General features: G+C 42.2%; 1 protein-coding gene across 1 annotated transcript in view; it reads left to right on the forward strand.

The window, feature by feature from the left end:
- Positions 1 to 18,761, forward strand: part of DOK6 (docking protein 6) — a 272,774-nt gene that overhangs the window by 115,655 nt on the left and 138,358 nt on the right. Inside the window, exon 2 of the mRNA XM_066625263.1 lies at positions 2,144 to 2,251. Within this exon, the coding sequence (XP_066481360.1) occupies positions 2,144 to 2,251 (108 nt within the window). The remainder of the gene's footprint in view (positions 1 to 2,143; positions 2,252 to 18,761) is intronic.

Raw genomic sequence — 18,761 nt, forward strand, 5'->3', positions numbered from 1 at the left:
CCCTGCCATGCTATAGCATAGGAATAGCGAACACAAAAACATAAAGGCATTTATATCATGTGGCCACCTACCTATTTAACATAAGGTCAAATTATAAGGAATAGGACGTCTCCCTTTAAAATTCATTCTTCCTGATATAGCACCAATACAACATTAACAACTCCATTGTATCTGGGCCTTGCACTACTGGAACTTAGTAAGATTCAATACTGGTGTGCAGACATGCTTGTTACTTACTTAAGTAACAAGCATGTCTACGCACCAGCCTTGAATCTTACCAAGTTCCAGCAGCGTAAGGCCCAAACACAGTGGTGTAGCTAATGATCGTGTAGCCCAGTGCCAAGTTCAAAATGTTGCCCCAGAAGTGATGTCACAACCAGAAGTGACATCACACCCGGGCTTTTAAAAAAGTGAAAATTGGGAGGAACCCACCTCCTCTTCCCAGCAGCTCACCACCTACTTGCTCTGCTGCCTCCCCCCAGTCAGTGGCATAGCAAAGGCATATATCTGCTACCTGGGTCAAAGAGGATTTTGTAGCCCCCCCCCCCGTATTACAGATTCAAATTTAATTAAGTAAATAAAGAAAAAGTTATTGGTTCCATGCTGTATCATAATAACATGTCATTGGCACACAGAACAATCAGTCTCATTGGTCAGTTTGGAGTTAAACAAATCCACTTTTTGTTCCACAAGGCAGTTGTGTTTTCATTTTCTGGTTAATTGGTCATAACTTTTGATAAACTGCACTGGAGTATGTGTATTCTATTGCATTGCATTCTGTATTAAATTACCTTTCCAATGATATATAACATGATGGCATTATTCATACATACCAAGATTTTCACAATTTTGGTCATAAGTGTCAAGCTCAGCATGTTGCCCCCCTAAAGCTTGATGCCCAGTGCTACCCCCTGCACCCCCTTAGCTAGGCCACTGCCCAGATACAATATAAGTGAGCCCAGGCTATAAGGTCTGCATGTCTACTCAGAAGTAAGTCTCATTATAGTCAATTGGACTTACTTCCAGGTAAGTGTGGATAGCATTGTAGTCTAGGTCTTACTGAAGAAAATGGGCTGAGTAAAAAGAAAGAACACTGTTTTCAAACACCTCTACCGATGTGATATACAAAGAGGGCTCATAAGTGTTCTTAAGCCACGTTGTAACCTTTGTAAACAACCTGACAGTTTCAAATCTTTCATAGTTGCCCCCACCCTCCTTATTAGCTAGCTTGCCTACTATTTCTATATCCTTCTCTTTTTCTGCCTGAGGCAATTGAATACCGGAGACAGAAGTGCAAAACATCATGGATGTCTATTTCAGGCAATCCACACACAGTCTGAAAGAGGATGGGATCAAGCAAGTGTAGAAGGAAAGACTTGAGGAACTCGAAGCCAGGACTGGCCCATCCGTGAAGCCAACCGAGGCAGTCACCTTGGACTGCAGATTGATGGGGCAGAGTACCCATCTCTGTCTGCTTCCCCTTTTCCTTTTACTTACTGAATTGGACAAGGAAGAGGGGCACAGGGAAGAAGAGGAAATGTGGAAGAGAGGGGAGTGCTAAGCTAGAACATTGGAGAATGGGAGGAGCAGAGGCTGGCACATCAGTGGGTAAGGCAGGGCAGCATTTGGCATGCTGACTCAGGAGTCGCAAGGCCCTTCTTGGAGCAATGTTTGAGTCACTACTTTTTCATCCAAGTTAGGTATGAACGGTGCGTGGCACCCTTTTTCTAATAGGGTTAAATCACTTTTTATATCCTTTCTGGCTTTGACCTAAGTATTGATGCTGACAGTGGTGCAGGAAATCCATATTCAGGATCTCTCATGTTTTGGAAACTCTCTGCCCCCAGATCAAATCAAGACTGTAGGAGTGGAGGACAGAGTGCTTAACCCTTTCCCACATATTGTTTACCCAATGTAATTCACACATACACTTTGGGGGAAGAGGCGTTGCATGGTAAATTCCTTTTCCCCTAGTACTAAAGTTATTTGAAAGTTCTACATTGTACTTTAACATAAAAGGGAGGAGCGTCTGATCATGGATCTCCCATGTTGTATCTAGCAGCACCCTATGTGTGCCACTGAGATTTATAATGTGCTTGTCTGAGAACCAGAGATGCATGTAACTCTTTAATTTTGCTTGCAGATTTTCAGAAGATGTTGGCTGGTTTTCAAGAAAGCTTCTAGTAAAGGACCCCGAAGGCTAGAAAAATTCCCAGATGAGAAAGCAGCATATTTCAGAAATTTTCACAAGGTAGGTAGTAATCCTCTGTGTAGATGTTGGTGTCACACAGAAGTCTAATGACAGGAGTTACTTCTGAAGCTGTTGATGTTGCAAGCAGTATCTCTTGATGCTGTTGTCGTAGTCTCAGAGCTAATCTATGGTATTTAGATTAAAAGCAGATTTCATGTCTTTGTTATATTAACGTCCTCTATGAACCTATAAATCATGTTGTGTAGAATCTTAGAGCAGGAAATGTTTGTCATGTTTAGCAATTAGCTAAAATTAAGTAGCAAGTCTATACAGTCGCCCCTTGTCTTATGCAAGAGATATGTTCCAGAGTGAGCATGTAGTGCTAACTGTGTATACTTAAAAATACATTGAAAACCTTTGACACTGGAAAAGTAGATACTGTCTCTTTAAAAATTGTGAGGCTTATCTCTAAGTATGCGTGCCTCAGATTGTGCTGTAACTATACCAGTTTTTTAAAGGCATTGTCAAACTCCATGAAGTATCTGATACATTGGCTAGCAGAAAGGTCTTGCAGGGTAAATAAAAAGAAGCATCTATTATAACAACTGCTCTAAAACCTCTTCATAATTTTTAGTTCATTGCAGATAAAAAATTAAAATTCAAATCATTTGCAGATGGAAAAAGCTGTTAAAAATGCATTAAGGTTGAAAATGGAACTGTATGCACTCATAGCATATTCAAAACAAATTTATCCCTTATGACAATTAAACTAAAAGAATGTTCACATCATCAACCAATAAATCTCACTTAATTTGAAGGCAGATGGGGAAAAAACAATAGAAAAGACTTTTACTAAAACAGATATTAGTGGCAATTAAAATAGGAGTTGCTTCAAATAAAATGGAATTAAAACTAGCTAAGCATTCTTAACCCTTTCCAAATGCATTTTTCAGAAGTAGTTTTATTCTTGTCCCAACAGCAGTGTAGTGATTGTGTCTGCTGCCCAGGGTGGTGACTCCTGGTGTCACCCCCCTGAAGTACACAGTTGTGGAAGTAACTGGCAGTGATATGATTTCATCACCACATCACTGCCAATTACTTCTGGGTTCTTAGCTGCTGACTTGGCGCTTTCTCTGCGCTCTGAAAGTGGGACGCAGCAAGAAAGTGTCCGAGTCAGTGGCTTGGCTGAGTGACTGATTCGTGTTTTTGACAGCAGCAGATGCAATCTCGCTGTGCTGCCCCCTGTTCCTTCGGAAGGAGAAGGAATGGGGGGGGCAGTACAGTGAGATTTCACCTGCAGCAGCCTCTAAATGTTTGAAGAAACATTTTGAGGTGGCAGTGGCGGCGGCAAGCCTAAGAAGTGCTTCCTGCTGCCTCTGTTCCATCAAACACTTAGAGCTGGCAGTTGGTGTGATCTGCCATCTTGGCTGGCGTCACAGTGGTACCCCCTCACATGATGTTCCAGGGTGGAACCTGGGACGGCCTGCCCTCTGCTAGTTTACCACTGTGTCCCAGGAAGACTTGAGTTCATGGGGGCTTGGAAGCAGAGATGTGCTCTTGGGTTTCTAGAAGTACATGGTCACATAAAAACACTGCTAATACACATGCAAGTGGAATCTATATATGTGGCTGATGAGATTTGCACAATTAACAATGGTTTAAAGAAAACAACTGTGGTTGCATATATGCTCCAACATGGATGAGAGGGGGAGGGTGGGCAGGTAAATGAGGCCCCTTCCCTTTTATTACAGCACCATCACCCCCATTCATTGTCATCATAAGAAAAAAGAAGGGAGAGTGGGTTCAAAATCGTGTTTTGTTGCCATCAATTGGAATATGGTTATATTTTGTAATTTTTAGTTTTTTAAATTTTCCTTGAACTCCGTAATTTAGATTTCTTGATTTGGATTTGGTTTTATAGACTATTATTCAGTGCCAGATGTTCTTGAAAACTCTTCTGCTGGGCAAAATAAGTAACATTTAGAAATTAATTTGAAGTACGTGTGTTATAGTTAATTGTTCATTGAACGGTACCTTCTAATCTTAACACAATGCTATTTTGTTTCAAAACATATTTACAGCCTGATCCTTCCTAACCCCCCACTGATGCAGATGCACCAATGAGGCACGTACTGTATCTTATGGGGGGGGCAGTCCCAGAGGCATCCTATAGATAAGCTTCTACTTCCTATCTACTTAGACCCGCACCAGCTCTTTTGCTGGCATGACTCCAAGTGGACCTCAGTAGGTGGTTCAAGGCTGGGAAGGGAGATAGGATATTGGCAGAGCTGCTGCTGCCAATAACTACCCCTTTCTTGCTGTCAACATGCTCCCATCCCTGCCCTGCCTGCCCACCACCTACACCCTGTGCCAATGTACTGGCACCACAGCATCTTTCGCAGGCAGCTGTTGTTCTACCATTTGCCATTTCTGATTGTGGCCTGGTTTTGCACAACAGCGCATTGTGATTTGTGATAGTGGAAATACCACTGTGCTATTGGAACATGAGTTCTGTCAATGCAGTGGCCTAATAGAATTGGCACTTTAGATCAGGGGTGCCCAAACCCCGGCCCTGGGGCCACTTGCGGCCCTCGAGGCCACTCAATGCGGCCCTCAGGGAACCCCCAGTCTCCAATGAGCCTCTGGCCCTCCGGAGATTTGTTGGAGCCCACACTGGCCCAATGCAACTGCTCTCAGTGTGAGGGCAACTGTTTGACCTCTCGCGTGAGCTGTGGGATGAGGGCTTCCTCCACTGCTTGCTTTTTCATGTCTGTGATGCAGTAGCGGAGGCAAAGAAAAGGCCAACCTGAGCTATTGCAAGACCATCGTTCAGTCATATAAGTTCATCTTTAATATATTCACTTATGTAAACTTATGTAAATTTATTCAAATTTTAAATGTAAATTAATTCTTTTTATCCCCGGCCCCCGACTCAGTGTCAGAGAGCTGATGTGGCCCTCCTGCCAAAAACTTTGGACACCCCTGCTTTAGATTATGTTTTGCTTTAGTAAAGCTATGTTTCTTATCCTGTCTTTCAGTCTTGAGCCATGCACAGGTCTTATGTGCTACTTTTCATTGTGAAGAGAAGTAAACAATAAAGTAGAGGGATCCAGTATTTATTAGAAAAGGAATTTTGTCCATCAAGATCACAGTGATACTGTGGGCTCCTCAACTTCTACCTCTTACTTTTCTGTCACTGTGAACAGAGATAAGGGATGTGTGATGGATCTTCTAAAGTTGATCTCTCCTGGATTCAATTGCAGTGGGTATTTTTTTTTTCATAGAACCACTGGTGGAAGGGAAAGGATCTAAATTTGACAGTGTTGCTTTAGCATTATTATATCTATGTCACCATATTTTCATTATCATGAAATGCTGGTGTGATCTCCTGAATCGCGTTTCACAGACCCTGTGTAGAATATCTGAGTAGCTAAGGCTGCATCCCTATGCATGTTTTCCTGGTAGTAAGCCCCACTGAACCTTTTTTTCTTAGTAAACATCCATAGAATTTCACTCTTCAGTGTATTTCAAAAACTGTTAAATAACTGTTGTATGGGTTGCTGCTGCACGTAATGTTTTACCTGTGAACACGTTTCTGTTTTGGTGAAAGCAATAGATACACAGCCATCATACATTACAATTTACCTTTTTCAATTCAGTTTTTCAATTGAGCCTGTACAGATTAGCAGTTCTTCAATTCTGGCAGCATTATTGTGTGTGTTTCAAGAGACAAAAGGAAATAACTTGGCTTGATGAGAACTCTGCCTTACTGCCTAGCAAAAGCTGTCCAACATGCATAATGTTCAAATAAGCCCTTATTTGTAGTTTTGTTTAGATGTGTCCAAGTGTTGTAGTTATCTCCCTTTTGGATTTCATTTAAAAGAAAACAACACTGAAGGTTAAAATCATTCCTATGTGTGATTTCAACTGTACAATGTCAACTTTTATTTATATGATACCATGGACAGTTTTCTCTGGTTCTGTGTAATAATAAAAATCTCTTAACTTTAAATGGAGCTGTTTCACATAAAAATTCCTTTTATATTTGTGGCTTTGATTCTTAAAGATTCATGAACAGCATAAAAGTGTTAGCCAGCCAGTCACAGGTCTGAGCAGCAGCAGCATCCATTGAAGAGCCCACCTGGCTGACCCCGAAAGCCCCTGCACCATCCATTACTGCCCAGTAAGCATTACTGTTGGGTCCTGGCTGGTCCTCTAATGATAACTGGCTACCCAGAAAATGTAGCAGGGAACAAGATGAATGTTCCTTCTTTGTTACCTTTTCTGGGCAGTTGAACACATGGAAGGAGGGCAGTGTACCTATGAGCCACAAGAGATGTGGGGACTGAGAGGACCACTACAGGATCTCGTCTTTGAATAGTTTTATATTGCAGTTCCAAACCAAATCTTGGAATGGATGCTTAAAAATAATAGTATAATGATTTTCTGGATTTTTCTGGAAAGTATAATGTAGATTTTCTGTTATAAGATGTTAAAATAAGCTCGTGATTTAACATCTTATAAGTGAGTTATACTTCAATGCCAATACAAAAATTATTTTTAATGGTCAAAGGATGTAAAAAGCATTTTGCCATCAGCAATGCAATATTATGCTATTACATTCTCTTGTTGGAAAAGGAGGCCGCTCATGCTATCCGTACTTGGAGAAATGAGTTTCTTAGGCCAGACTATGCTATGCATTTAACAATAGGAATGGGTGGGTGGGAATAGAAACTAACTGAGCTTAAGGCAGCACTCTGTTACGTTTCCAGAAATGTCCATAGAAAAAAGGAGTTTAGTACATCACTGTCCCATGATGAAGTCTGAAGGTCCAGAATGTTGAGACTTTCTTCATACTTCTAGGCATTGCTCCAATGGCTCCAGTGACAATAGGCACAATGCTGACCTTCTTTTCCCAGAGACCCCAAAGTTCTAATCTCAGGTCTTGATATCTTGTCATTTTCGCATGTTCTTTATCCTCAATTCTACTGTTACCAGGGATTGCTATATCAATGATCCAAACTTGATTTTTCTTTTTGTCAAGTATTGTTATATCTAGTGTATTGTGTTTTAGATGTTTATCTGTCTCTGATCTGTATTTCCAAAGGATCACTTTGTTCTAAGAATCAGTTTGTTCTAAGTGATTGTATCAGGTTTAGGTTCCCAGGAATTGCTGGGAAGGTAAATTGTGAAGGTGTGAAGGTAAATTGTGTTGTTTGCTAAGCTTCCAGTGAACCATAGCTGTGTCTCTATCCTAACATTCGTTATAGTCAGTTTGGTGGTCTTACTACAAGCACTGATCAAATGGTTGACTGCTACCTTTACCAGAAGTGGAGCTGGGGGAGGGAGGAGCTGTAAGTCCCACACGGCTCCAAAACGTGCTGTGTAAGCTACCATTCCCTCTCACTCTCAGGGCCATTCCAAGGAGCAAAAGCAACATGGAGGCATCTCCTCCATGTTGCTTTCGCTCCCCAGACAGGCTCTGAGAGTGAGGGGGAGGGGCGGCTTACATGGTGAATTTTGGAGCCTTGTGGAACTTACAGCTCCACCCTCTGGCTCCACTACTGACTGTTACTATTACTTCTTTGTTGTGGTGGTTGTTCTTATTTATATACTGCTTTTCAGCAAAAAGTAATTCAAAAAGTGGTTTCCATAACTAAACAAATAAATATGAGCCAAGAAGTGTACAATCTCTTCAAATCCAAAAGATATGAAGCAATTTGTTAGCCAGAGTCATAATTTCTGAATTAAAAAAGATAAGAAGTTCTGTCTTATTGGTGGAGAGATGGATATTGATGTAAGTTCTCAAGCCTCTTCCTTGCCTGTTATTTTGATTGTCAATTATCAGGTAAATCTAAGGATGGTTTCCATATATATATATATATATATAGTTGGCAACCTTCAGTCTCGAAAGACTATGGTATCGCGCTCTGAAAGGTGGTTCTGGAACAGTGTCTAGTGTGGCTGAAAAGGCCGATTCGGGAGTGACAATCCCTTCCACACTGGGAGCAAGTGCAGTCTGTCCCTGGCCTGTCTCCCTGGCTATGGGCCTTCCTTCTTTGCCTCTTAGCCTCAGACTGTTGGCCAAGTGTCTCTTCAAACTGAGAAAGGCCATGTTGCACAGCCTGCCTCCAAGCGGGCGGCTCAGAGGCCAGGGTTTCCCACTTGTTGAGGTCCACTCCTAAGGCCTTCAGATCCCTCTTGCAGATGTCCTTGTATCGCAGCTGTGGTCTACCTGTAGGGCGCTTTCCTTGCACGAGTTCTCCATAGAGGAGATCCTTTGGGATCCGGCCATCATCCATTCTCACAACATGACTGAGCCAACGCAGGCGTCTCTGTTTCAGTAGTGCATACATGCTAGGGATTCCAGCACGTTCCAGGACTGTGTTGTTTGGAACTTTGTCCTGCCAGGTGATGCCGAGAATACGTCGGAGGCAGCGCATGTGGAAAGCATTCAGTTTCCTCTCCTGTTGTGAGTGAAGAGTCCATGACTTGCTGCAGTACAGAAGTGTACTCAGGACGCAAGCTCTGTAGACCTGGATCTTGGTATGTTCCGTCAGCTTCTTGTTGGACCAGACTCTCTTTGTGAGTCTGGAAAACGTGGTAGGTGCTTTACCGATGCGTTTGTTTAGCTCGGTATCGAGAGAAAGAGTGTCGGAGATCGTTGAGCCAAGGTACACAAAGTCATGGACAACCTCCAGTTCATGCGCAGAGATTGTAATGCAGGGAGGTGAGTCCACATCCTGAACCATGACCTGTGTTTTCTTCAGGCTGATTGTCAGTCCAAAATCTTGGCAGGCCTTGCTAAAACAATCCATGAGCTGCTGGAGATCTTTGGCAGAGTGGGTAGTGACAGCTGCATCGTCGGCAAAGAGGAAGTCACGCAGACATTTCAGCTGGACTTTGGACTTTGCTCTCAGTCTGGAGAGGTTGAAGAGCTTTCCATCTGATCTGGTCCGGAGATAGATGCCTTTCCATACTGGTTTCCATACTGTTTTGGAATTCATGCTTATCTGCTGTATGGTTTTCCGTATAGTAATTTTTGTGCTTGTAAGGAAGGTGTGAAATGCACCATTCTTGCAAGGCAGTTCTTCTCACCACCTGGCTTAGTTGCTAATGGCTGTACTGGCTGCAAGCCTATGGAGAATACACTTCAACATCATCCTAATTAAGTGTTCAGATGGAGAGTTGCAAAGCAACTAATGCAAGGCTGATTTAGGTTTCTCTAGCTTGCTTTGGAGTCCTATCCTCTGTCTTCCCCACTGATGAAGCCACACCAAAAAGCAGCATGCTTTGTCCAGCTGGGTGGGGGTGAGGGATTGGAATCAGGAGACTTTGGAGGGGAAAGTGGAATTATTTCCCCTTACCCCTCTATAAGCCTCATGCTCCACAATCGATGTTTTTGGATGTGCATCAGATCTGTAGCTGGCACAGACCTGAGAAGAACAGAGAGGGTAGGGAGACTGCTAAAATTCTTTGCTCATTTAAAAGTATGTATGTATTTTTTTTAATGGCTGCCTATCACAGATTTCATGTGTTCCAGATTATCAGTTTTTTAAGCACAGAGTTATTCACTCTCCTTCCTGTCACATTACAATATCATCCATCTTTTTAAATCGCCTTTTAGTGGATTGTAACAATTATAGGCTTTAAAATGCATTGCATTGAGCTATAATGCTGTAAAATAGAAGAATATTTCATAATAGAGATTTGATCTGGCTTTTTGATTTTGTAGACAATAATAAGAATTTTTTTTCTATTAGTGCTTTTAAGACCCATTTTCGTAAATTCACATTTCATACTTTTTGTCTGCATTCTTTCAGACACTATTTTGCACAGTCATTTATATAGCATGTTACTGGGCCTTTAACTTAGGGCACAATCCTAACCCGCTTTCCAGCACCATCATAAGGGCAATGCAGCTCCGAGGTAAGGGAACAAACATTCCCTTACTTTGAGGAGGCTTCTGTGAGTATCCCCCCCCCCCCAACTGCAGATGCAGCACATGTCCCCTTGGCACAGCTATGCCAGTGCTGGAAAGTTGGTTAGGATTTGGGCCTTAGTGCTGCAAGTTCAGCTTGAATGGTGAAATCTAAATTCAAATCTGTTTTGGAATCACACACTGGACTGTAGGCAGACCTGGGCAGAGTACTGGCAGGTCAGAATTGCTAGGATGCTCCATTACTATTTTGCCCGAAGGTCAAAACATTATGTAGTAATGATGGTCCATAGCAAGAGTTTTTCAAGTCTAGATCAAAGCAGGCCCCAACAAGGCGCCTACAAAAGTGCTGACTGCTGTAAGGCTGCCAGTACCTGTCATAAAAGGCAGTACGCTGCTGGGAGCACCAGTGGGAAGGCCTGTGACATCCCGTCCCTGCCATAGAGGGAATGCCTATTTGTTGGAGGAGGTAAGATGACAGGAGACGGGAGGGTGGAATGGATGAGGAGAGGGCAGGGAGGAAGGCATAACGGGGGTATGAAGGCTGCAGGAGGGGGAAGATCTGTTGCTTGCAACCCTTGATGGACCTTATCCCTTCCAACAGCAGCCTCCCTGTCCCGTTTTTCTCCTTGAACTTGCGCTGACAAAGTTGCCAGCACATGTCTGAAGAGACCCATTGTGGGTTGGGAGGCTTATGCTGAAATAAGGGGATTTTTCAATCCCTTTTCCCTGCTGAAGCCTCCTGACCCCCTGCTCCCCCACCATGGATGTAGCATTTGCCAGTTTGATGTTGCTGCAGTGGTTGGGGGGGGGGGTAAAAGAATAAAAATGGCTCTAAAAGGAGGAAATAAGATGACAGGCAGAGAAAATGATAGACAGAGGTGTCCCTGATGCAGCTGTGCCAAGGGGGTGTGCATTGCATCCTGCACTGGGGGCAGTCTTAGAGGGAGTGCTTGCTCCCTTACCTCAGGGCTGCATTGGTGCTGGAAAGTTGGATAGGACTGGGCTGTATTACTTTTACAGCAAAATCTTATGCATGTTTACTCAGAAGTAAGCTCCATTGAGGTTGATGGAACTTACTCCCAGGTAAGTGTGCATAGAGCGACCTAAGACTACAGTCCAATACAGCTTACAAGGGAGTAAGTCCCACTGAAATACATTTTTGGAAATTCAAAAAATTGCATCACACTGGAAATGTAACCACAAATGCATCCATTAGATATTCCTATGCTTATGGAAGTCATATATAATTTGAACAAAATCCAACTTAAAATACAGCTTAGCTTAATATTCTTAGCATAATTTTATTTCTTCTGTTCTATTTCTACATTTTTAGCATGTTACATGCAAAAGGTGATGGCCAGGTAGTGGCATATATATAAGTAATGTACTGTTGAATGGTTTCTATTTTATCTTAAAAAGAAAAATATGACTTTAAGGAAGTTGGCTGTGATCAGAATAAATGCCAGAATTGCATCTGGCAGTCTTAGAAATGAAGACTTCAAGTTACTGTGTATCTTTCACTAAGAAAAATCTCACTAATTCGAGTGTTAATTGTCTTCCACCTTTGAGATAATTAAGTTGATGAAAAGAAAAACTGTATTTAAATTGGCAGGTAGCTGACCTCAATTATCAGGAAAGTCAACTGATCAGAGACCCTTCAGTAGATTCTCTATATATAGGTTTTGCCATGTTAACATTTATCTTGGCAGATACTCTTGTGTGTTAATATTTAAGGACTGCATTGGTGGAAATTATTATATAAAAGAAAAGTTTTGTTGCTGTGCAAGATATTTATATACCTGTGCATATATATATGTGCATATATTCTATATGTATGTATAGAAATAAAAGAATGGCATAAAATTGTAAGTAGTATCATAGTCTGTCACAGCAATGGAATGGGCCATTGTTTCTGCTGTTTTTGTTTTTAAGTTCTTGCCTGTTTTTTAGGAGCATGTATGCAAAATGGTGCTTATCTTTGCCAAGTTTCATGTAGATCTGCCATGTGTTCTAGAATGCGCATAATTCTCCATTGTAATATGAAAGAATGCATAGATGGCCTCTCTTTACCATTCTATTATTCAATATATCAACTGATCCTATTAAGACATTGGTCCATTTTAGGCAGTGGGAGGGTGGAGGTGGAATTGTGAACAAGGCTGTCAGTGTGTTGTTGTTTTTATTTATCTTAAAATATTTCCTCACTACCTTTCATCCCCATTTAAAGAGCTAACAAAGCTACTCCCAATGTTGGATAATACAGTAGTTAGTTAATACCAGGGCTTTTTTTCTAATGGAACGTGGAGGGACGGAGTTTCGGCACCTTTTTGCAGGGGCCCCTCCCCTTCGGAGGCATTCCAGGGGGGGGGAGCAAAACAGAGGCATTCGCTGGGTGGGTGCTGGGGGGTGCAGGGTGGGCGGGCGCCTGGCCCCTGCCTGACCGCACAACGACCCTCTCCTGCCCCCATTTCCAAGCTCTCGCCTGAGCCCAGCCCACCTCCCCTCCCCCCGGGCTCTGCTTCCCCGCACAGCTTCCAAGCCGGTGGAGGGCGTGGGGGACATGCACTGACGCTGAGGAGGAGGACGGCCAGCCAGCCAGCCAGGGAGATGGGCTGCAGCACCCACGGGACACCCAGGTACTGGCTTGGTGGAGGAGGAGGGGAAGGAAGCTGACTGGTGCAGCCCCCGTGCCAATCTGCAGCATGAGCCTAGGCGTGTTTACTCAGAAGTAAGTCTCATTGTGCTCAATGAGGCTTGCTCCTGGGAAAGGGTGCATAGCCTTGCAGCCTGAGAGCCCAAGCCTATGCATGTCTACTCAGAAGTAAGTTCCATTGTGTTCAATGGGGCTTACTCCCGGAAAAGTGTCATAGCCTGTCAGTGTGTCATTTGGCAAGCAAAACAGAGCCACAGTAATTTCGGTCCGCTGATCAGAAATATCAGTGAAAAAGGTTTCCCTGCTTGCTTAACTGATAGCAGCATAGGAGTCAGTTGCAGTTCCCAGGGGAGGAGATTCTGCAATTAGGGGGTGCTTCCACTGAAAAGTGGGTGCTTCTGTTTCCTCTGCACCCTTGCTCTCTCAAGACTAAGGCCCCAAAGTAGAGAGAGACTACTCTGCAAATGTTTATTTTCACACTAATAAGGAAGCATCATCATCATCATAATGGAATTTATATACTATCTTTCTGGTCATTGGATTCCTCCTTTGGCTTTATTCAAGGCAGTTTACATGGGCAGGCTTTCTCTAAACCCAATATGAAAGTTTTTGTAAAATTTTGTACATTTAAATGAAATTTCATACTATTGAACTAATTTGCTATTTGCACAAAATTTTTAAGTCCTCTCCTACATTCTATAGAGCAGAGATTCCCACTCCTACACTCTATAGACCAGAGCTTCTTCCTTAAGAGAAAATATACTCAAGTACTGTAAAACTCTTCATATTCAGTGTTCAAGCAGTGCTTCTTTATCTTAACTAGGGACAAATGATCCTCAATCTTCCACCTACCTTTAACCCCCAAATGTGCAATGAAATCCACTGCTATGTGGTGTTATTTGGTCAGAAGAAAGCTTCAAGTCTTGCAAACAAATGGAAACAGAGGGAAGAATCAGTTACTCAGTTACAGAACTTTTGTACATGTGAAGCAGGAATATGTGTCTTCTCTGCATGTGATAAGAACATAAGAACAGCCCCACTGGATCAGGCCATAGGCCCATCTAGTCCAGCTTCCTGTATCTCACAGTGGCCCACCAAATGCCCCAGGGAGCACACCAGATAACAAGAGAGGCACTCATCCTGGTGCCCTCCCTTGCATCTGGCATTCTGACATAACCCATTTCTAAAATCAGGAGGTTGTGCATACACATCATGGCTTGTACCCCATAATGGATTTTTCCTCCAGAAACTTGTCCAATCCCCTTTTAAAGGTGTCTAGGCTAGATGCCATCACCACATCCTGTGGCAAGGAGTTCCACAGACCGACCACACGCTGAATAAAGAAATATTTTCTTTTGTCTGTCCTAACCCGCCCAACACTCAATTTTAGTGGATGTCCCCTGGTTCTGGTATTATGTGAGAGTGTAAAGAGCATCTCCCTATCCACTCTGTCCATCCCCTGCATAATTTTGTATGTCTCAATCATGTCCCCCTTCAGGCGTCTCTTTTCTAGGCTGAAGAGGCCCAAACGCCGTAGCCTTTCCTCATAAGGAAGGTGCCCCAGCCCCGTAATCATCTTAGTCGCTCTCTTTTGCACCTTTTCCATTTCCACTATGTCTTTTTTGAGATGCGGTGACCAGAACTGGACACAATAGTCCAGGTGTGGCCTTACCATAGATTTGTACAACGGCATTATAATACTAACCGTTTTGTTCTCAATACCCTTCCTAATGATCCCAAGCATAGAATTGGCCTTCTTCACTGCCGCCGCACATTGGGTCGACACTTTCATCGACCTGTCCACCACCACCCCAAGATCTCTCTCCTGATCTGTCACAGACAGCTCAGAACCCATCAGCCTATATCTAAAGTTTTGATTTTTTGCCCCAATGTGCATGACTTTACACTTACTGACATTGAAGTGCATCTGCCATTTTGCTGCCCATTCTGCCAGTCTGGAGAGATCCTTCTGGAGCTCCTCACAATCACTTCTGGTCTTCACCACTCGGAAAAGTTTGGTGTCGTCTGTAAACTTAGCCACTTCACTGCTCAACCCTGTCTCCAGGTCATTTATGAAGAGGTTGAAAAGCACCGGTCCCAGGACAGATCCTTGGGGCACACCGCTTTTCACCTCTCTCCATTGTGAAAATTGCCCATTGACACCTACTCTCTGCTTCCTGGCCTCCAACCAGTTCTCAATCCACGAGAGGACCTGTCCTCTAATTCCCTGACTGTGGAGTTTTTTCAGTAGCCTTTGGTGAGGGACCGTGTCAAACGCCTTCTGAAAGTCCAGATTTATAATGTCCACGGGTTCTCCCGCATCCACATGCCTGTTGACCTTTTCATGTGATCATTTGGGAAGTGCTGGCTTCTTTCCTAGCTGGTCTTCCCAACTATCCTGCCTCCAGCAGCAGCCATCTGCCACACATCAGCTTTGCCATGGACTTCTGTTCCTATTATCTATATAGAAACAATTTAATGACTAAGACATCATAGAAATACCAGAGAACTAGAAAAATGATGACAGAAACTATATTTGTACATCGGCTGTATCACAGAAAATGATGAAGGGATACCACATATCTGAATCATCTTCTCATTTTACACCTGAAGTACTATACCAGATGGTCTTTACTCAAAAATCCTTAAGCAACTTAAACATAAAATTGATGAACTTAACTGACAGTACAATCATGCATGTCTGTAGTGGTTTGGGAGGTAGACCTGGAAGATCCAGGTTCAAATCCCCCCTCAGCCATGAAGCACCCTGGGTGACCTTGGGCCAATCACTTTCTCTCAGCCTCACCTACCTCACAGGGTTGTTGTGAGGAAAAAAGGGAGCAGCCATGTACACTGCCCTGAGCTCTTTGGAGGAAGGGCAGTATAAAAATGTGATAAATAAATAAATAAATAAATAAATATAGTACAGCCTGTGTATTCAGAAGTACACAGTAAGTACACAGAAGTACACAGTAAGGGAGAAGTAAGTTTCCCTGAATCCAATGGATTGACTGAATTAAAGTCCCATTCAGTTTGGTAGGGCTTACTTCTGGGTAGACATGTCTAGTATTCTGCTGCATAATACTAATTGATCACTAAAAGCAGCCTTTGTTATAAAGGACTAAAAGATGACAATTCATCAGGCTAGAACTAGTGTTTAAATGGACCTAGGGATGTGTTGGTGGTGATGATCCTGTTCTGATTGCCAGGAAGAGATTGAAACAAGATCACTCCATTGCTCTTGCTTCCTTCTCCGCCACCCAGCAACTTCCAAAGGGACTCCAATACCATTACTTCCTTTTCAACTAGACTGCTCCTCCTCAAAACAGGTCAAGGCAAAAGCAGTGGAGCAGTTTCTTACTATCCAAACTGATTAAGATATCTGCTCCAAAAATAAAAAATTTAAAAAAAGTATTACCAGATTATGTGATTAGGATTTTCTTTTTTTCTAATGGACCAACACAGCTACCTACAATTTAGAGGTATGAAAAGAGAAAGGTAGCTTTTAAAGGGGATCACTTCCTTGCATCTGCCTGCCCCCAACGTAGGGGAGAGAGAACAGCCAGACTTGATCCTGAAGCCCTTCAAAAGCCTTGCTGCAGTTCTTTGTAGGACAAGATAACTTTTTGTGAGCAAGGAAGCTGCATGAAGTAACCGATGGACTGGCTGGCACAATAGGGCTTGAGTGAATCAGAGGGCCAGCTCGCAGACAGACAATATCCTCTTGCTGTTCCAGTTGTCTTTTCCCAGCTGCATTGCCACCTTGCTACTTGAGAGCCTTTCTGCAGTCTGATAAAAGTGTGCACACTGATGGCTGGCTGTGATAACAGCCAGCTGGGGAAAAAATATTGGGATCATAGTAGGAAGGTCATTAAAAAGTCAGTGCTTTCAAAGTTTGTAGAGCTTTTTCTAACAAGAAAATTAAAGCAAATTTCAGTGTTGGGACTTCTTAGGAAATCACCTGAAAATAAAACTGATAACAGCATGTTAACTGGAAGTTCCAAAAGATGAATAGTGCTTGCTTCCAGGTAAATCTGCATCATTCTTCAACTTAATTATCTTAATACTTTCTACTGTAGAATTATCTCAGGTACCAGCATTTAGAATTATATTGTTTTGTTTACTTTATTATGTTAAAGGGGTTATGTTAACAAAAATAAGCTGAAAGAGACACACTTAATTGGGGGGGGGATTAGATTTCCAAAAAAAATCATGGAAGACATGGTATTTTATAAAATTGCAAACTCTTTGCAGAGAGTACACAGAGAGCAATGACTTTTTGTCTCTCAGGATTGTTTAATAAAAACACTTAGTGGTAGTTAATAACAAGCAAGGGATGCATGATTCCATGCATGATTCCATGCACTATTCGTGGAATAGTGTGATGGCAATGAGTGTAGATGTGTTCCAAAATAGCCTAGACATTGACCTATGATTTAGTGCTTAGACAAGATAGCATAACATGAAATAAAATGATTATCTATGTACAGAGACAATTTCCCTCTAATTATGAATAACCAAAAGTGGGTGATTCTCATCATTAGGTTTTGCTATAGTACAGTACAGAAGTCCATTGTCTTTCAGTCTAATATGGCATTGCAGTTCTTAAATTCTGATGTTATTTTTGCATTCATGATATATCTTGTCATTAGAAATCCGGAAATTGTTTACTACAAAATTATTTTAGTAATTTCTCAGCTGATGAATATAGCTGACAAATAACTTTTATTGCTGGCTTGAAATGATGCTTTAAAAGCTCTAGATGCAGTTTATGGTCCTTACCACTATTCAAAGCTTTTAAAGATTATGATCCAATCTTCCCTTCCCTCTGTTCCCAAGAGAGCATTTTCCTCTACTAAAATTGAAAAGGAATTATAAACTAGATTGGGGAGAATTCTGTGTGCTTGCAGATAGATATATATGTATACTAGTTTCCACTGTGTATGATTTTTTTTTCATATAGTTGCTTGCATTTTTTTCTTTTTTGATTAAAGTGATAATTGCACAAAAGTGGATAAATGAAAGACTGTTGGTATTACTATGCTATCAGCAGTCACAACCCTTGAGACACAGTCTATGTGTCTGTCTAAACCATGCATCCTAAGAATTGGATGGCTATCATTTAGGTGGCTCAACTTCATTTGAAAGAGGGGAGGAAGTAAATGTTTCCAGAAACAAACGTGTTCTGACCCAGACTTTTTAACCATAGCCTTTAGTCCTGTCATTGTTTCACTTGCTGTTTTCCTTCATGTCCAATTTGTAGTCCAGCTGGGCGCTTTGAATTTGTGGTGACATCTTTCTGGCTCTAATGCCTTTCCTGCATTTCTTCCCCCTTTATTCCACAGTTGTTGCTGTTGCTTGTTTGGTTGCTGAAGTCCAAAACCTGCCCTGTTGAACCTGAGTTTGGACAGTGTTTTCACCATCATTTATCTGAATTTGGCAGCTTATCTCTTGACTTATGCCATCTAATGCTGCGTAGGGAATAGGGAATTAAATTAGATTGCTTTGCAATAATAATCACATATGAAGGTCAAATTCCTTACTATGTGCAAGCTTACAAGACATCACATCACAAGGACATTTGCTGCTCCTACTGCGAAGTATTTGTAAAGTGACCACAGTGAGTCCTTGATTCTGTTTAGATGATACAAGCGTGAAGGTCAGCAGAAGGAGGGGAGCGCAGAGATAAACTGAGGTTTAGAAACACCTTTGTAAATGTAGGAAAAAAATCTCAAAAAGCTGAATGCATGCAAGCAGAAGGCCCTGGGATATCTTCTGCTCTTCCAAATAAAGGACTACTGTAGATACTCGCCTATAAGTAGATTTCACAGTTTAGTCGATGGAAGGTTTTGAGCAAAAACCATGGAATTTTCTGTGACCCTTACATAAGTCAGAGATTAAACTTAGAGGGGCGTCCAAGTCTGACTAATTTTGTCTGTCTTTACCCAAGGCCAGATCCTGAAAAATAATCCACT

This window comes from Tiliqua scincoides, chromosome 4, assembly GCF_035046505.1.
Source record: "Tiliqua scincoides isolate rTilSci1 chromosome 4, rTilSci1.hap2, whole genome shotgun sequence".
Lineage (NCBI taxonomy): Eukaryota > Metazoa > Chordata > Lepidosauria > Squamata > Scincidae > Tiliqua > Tiliqua scincoides.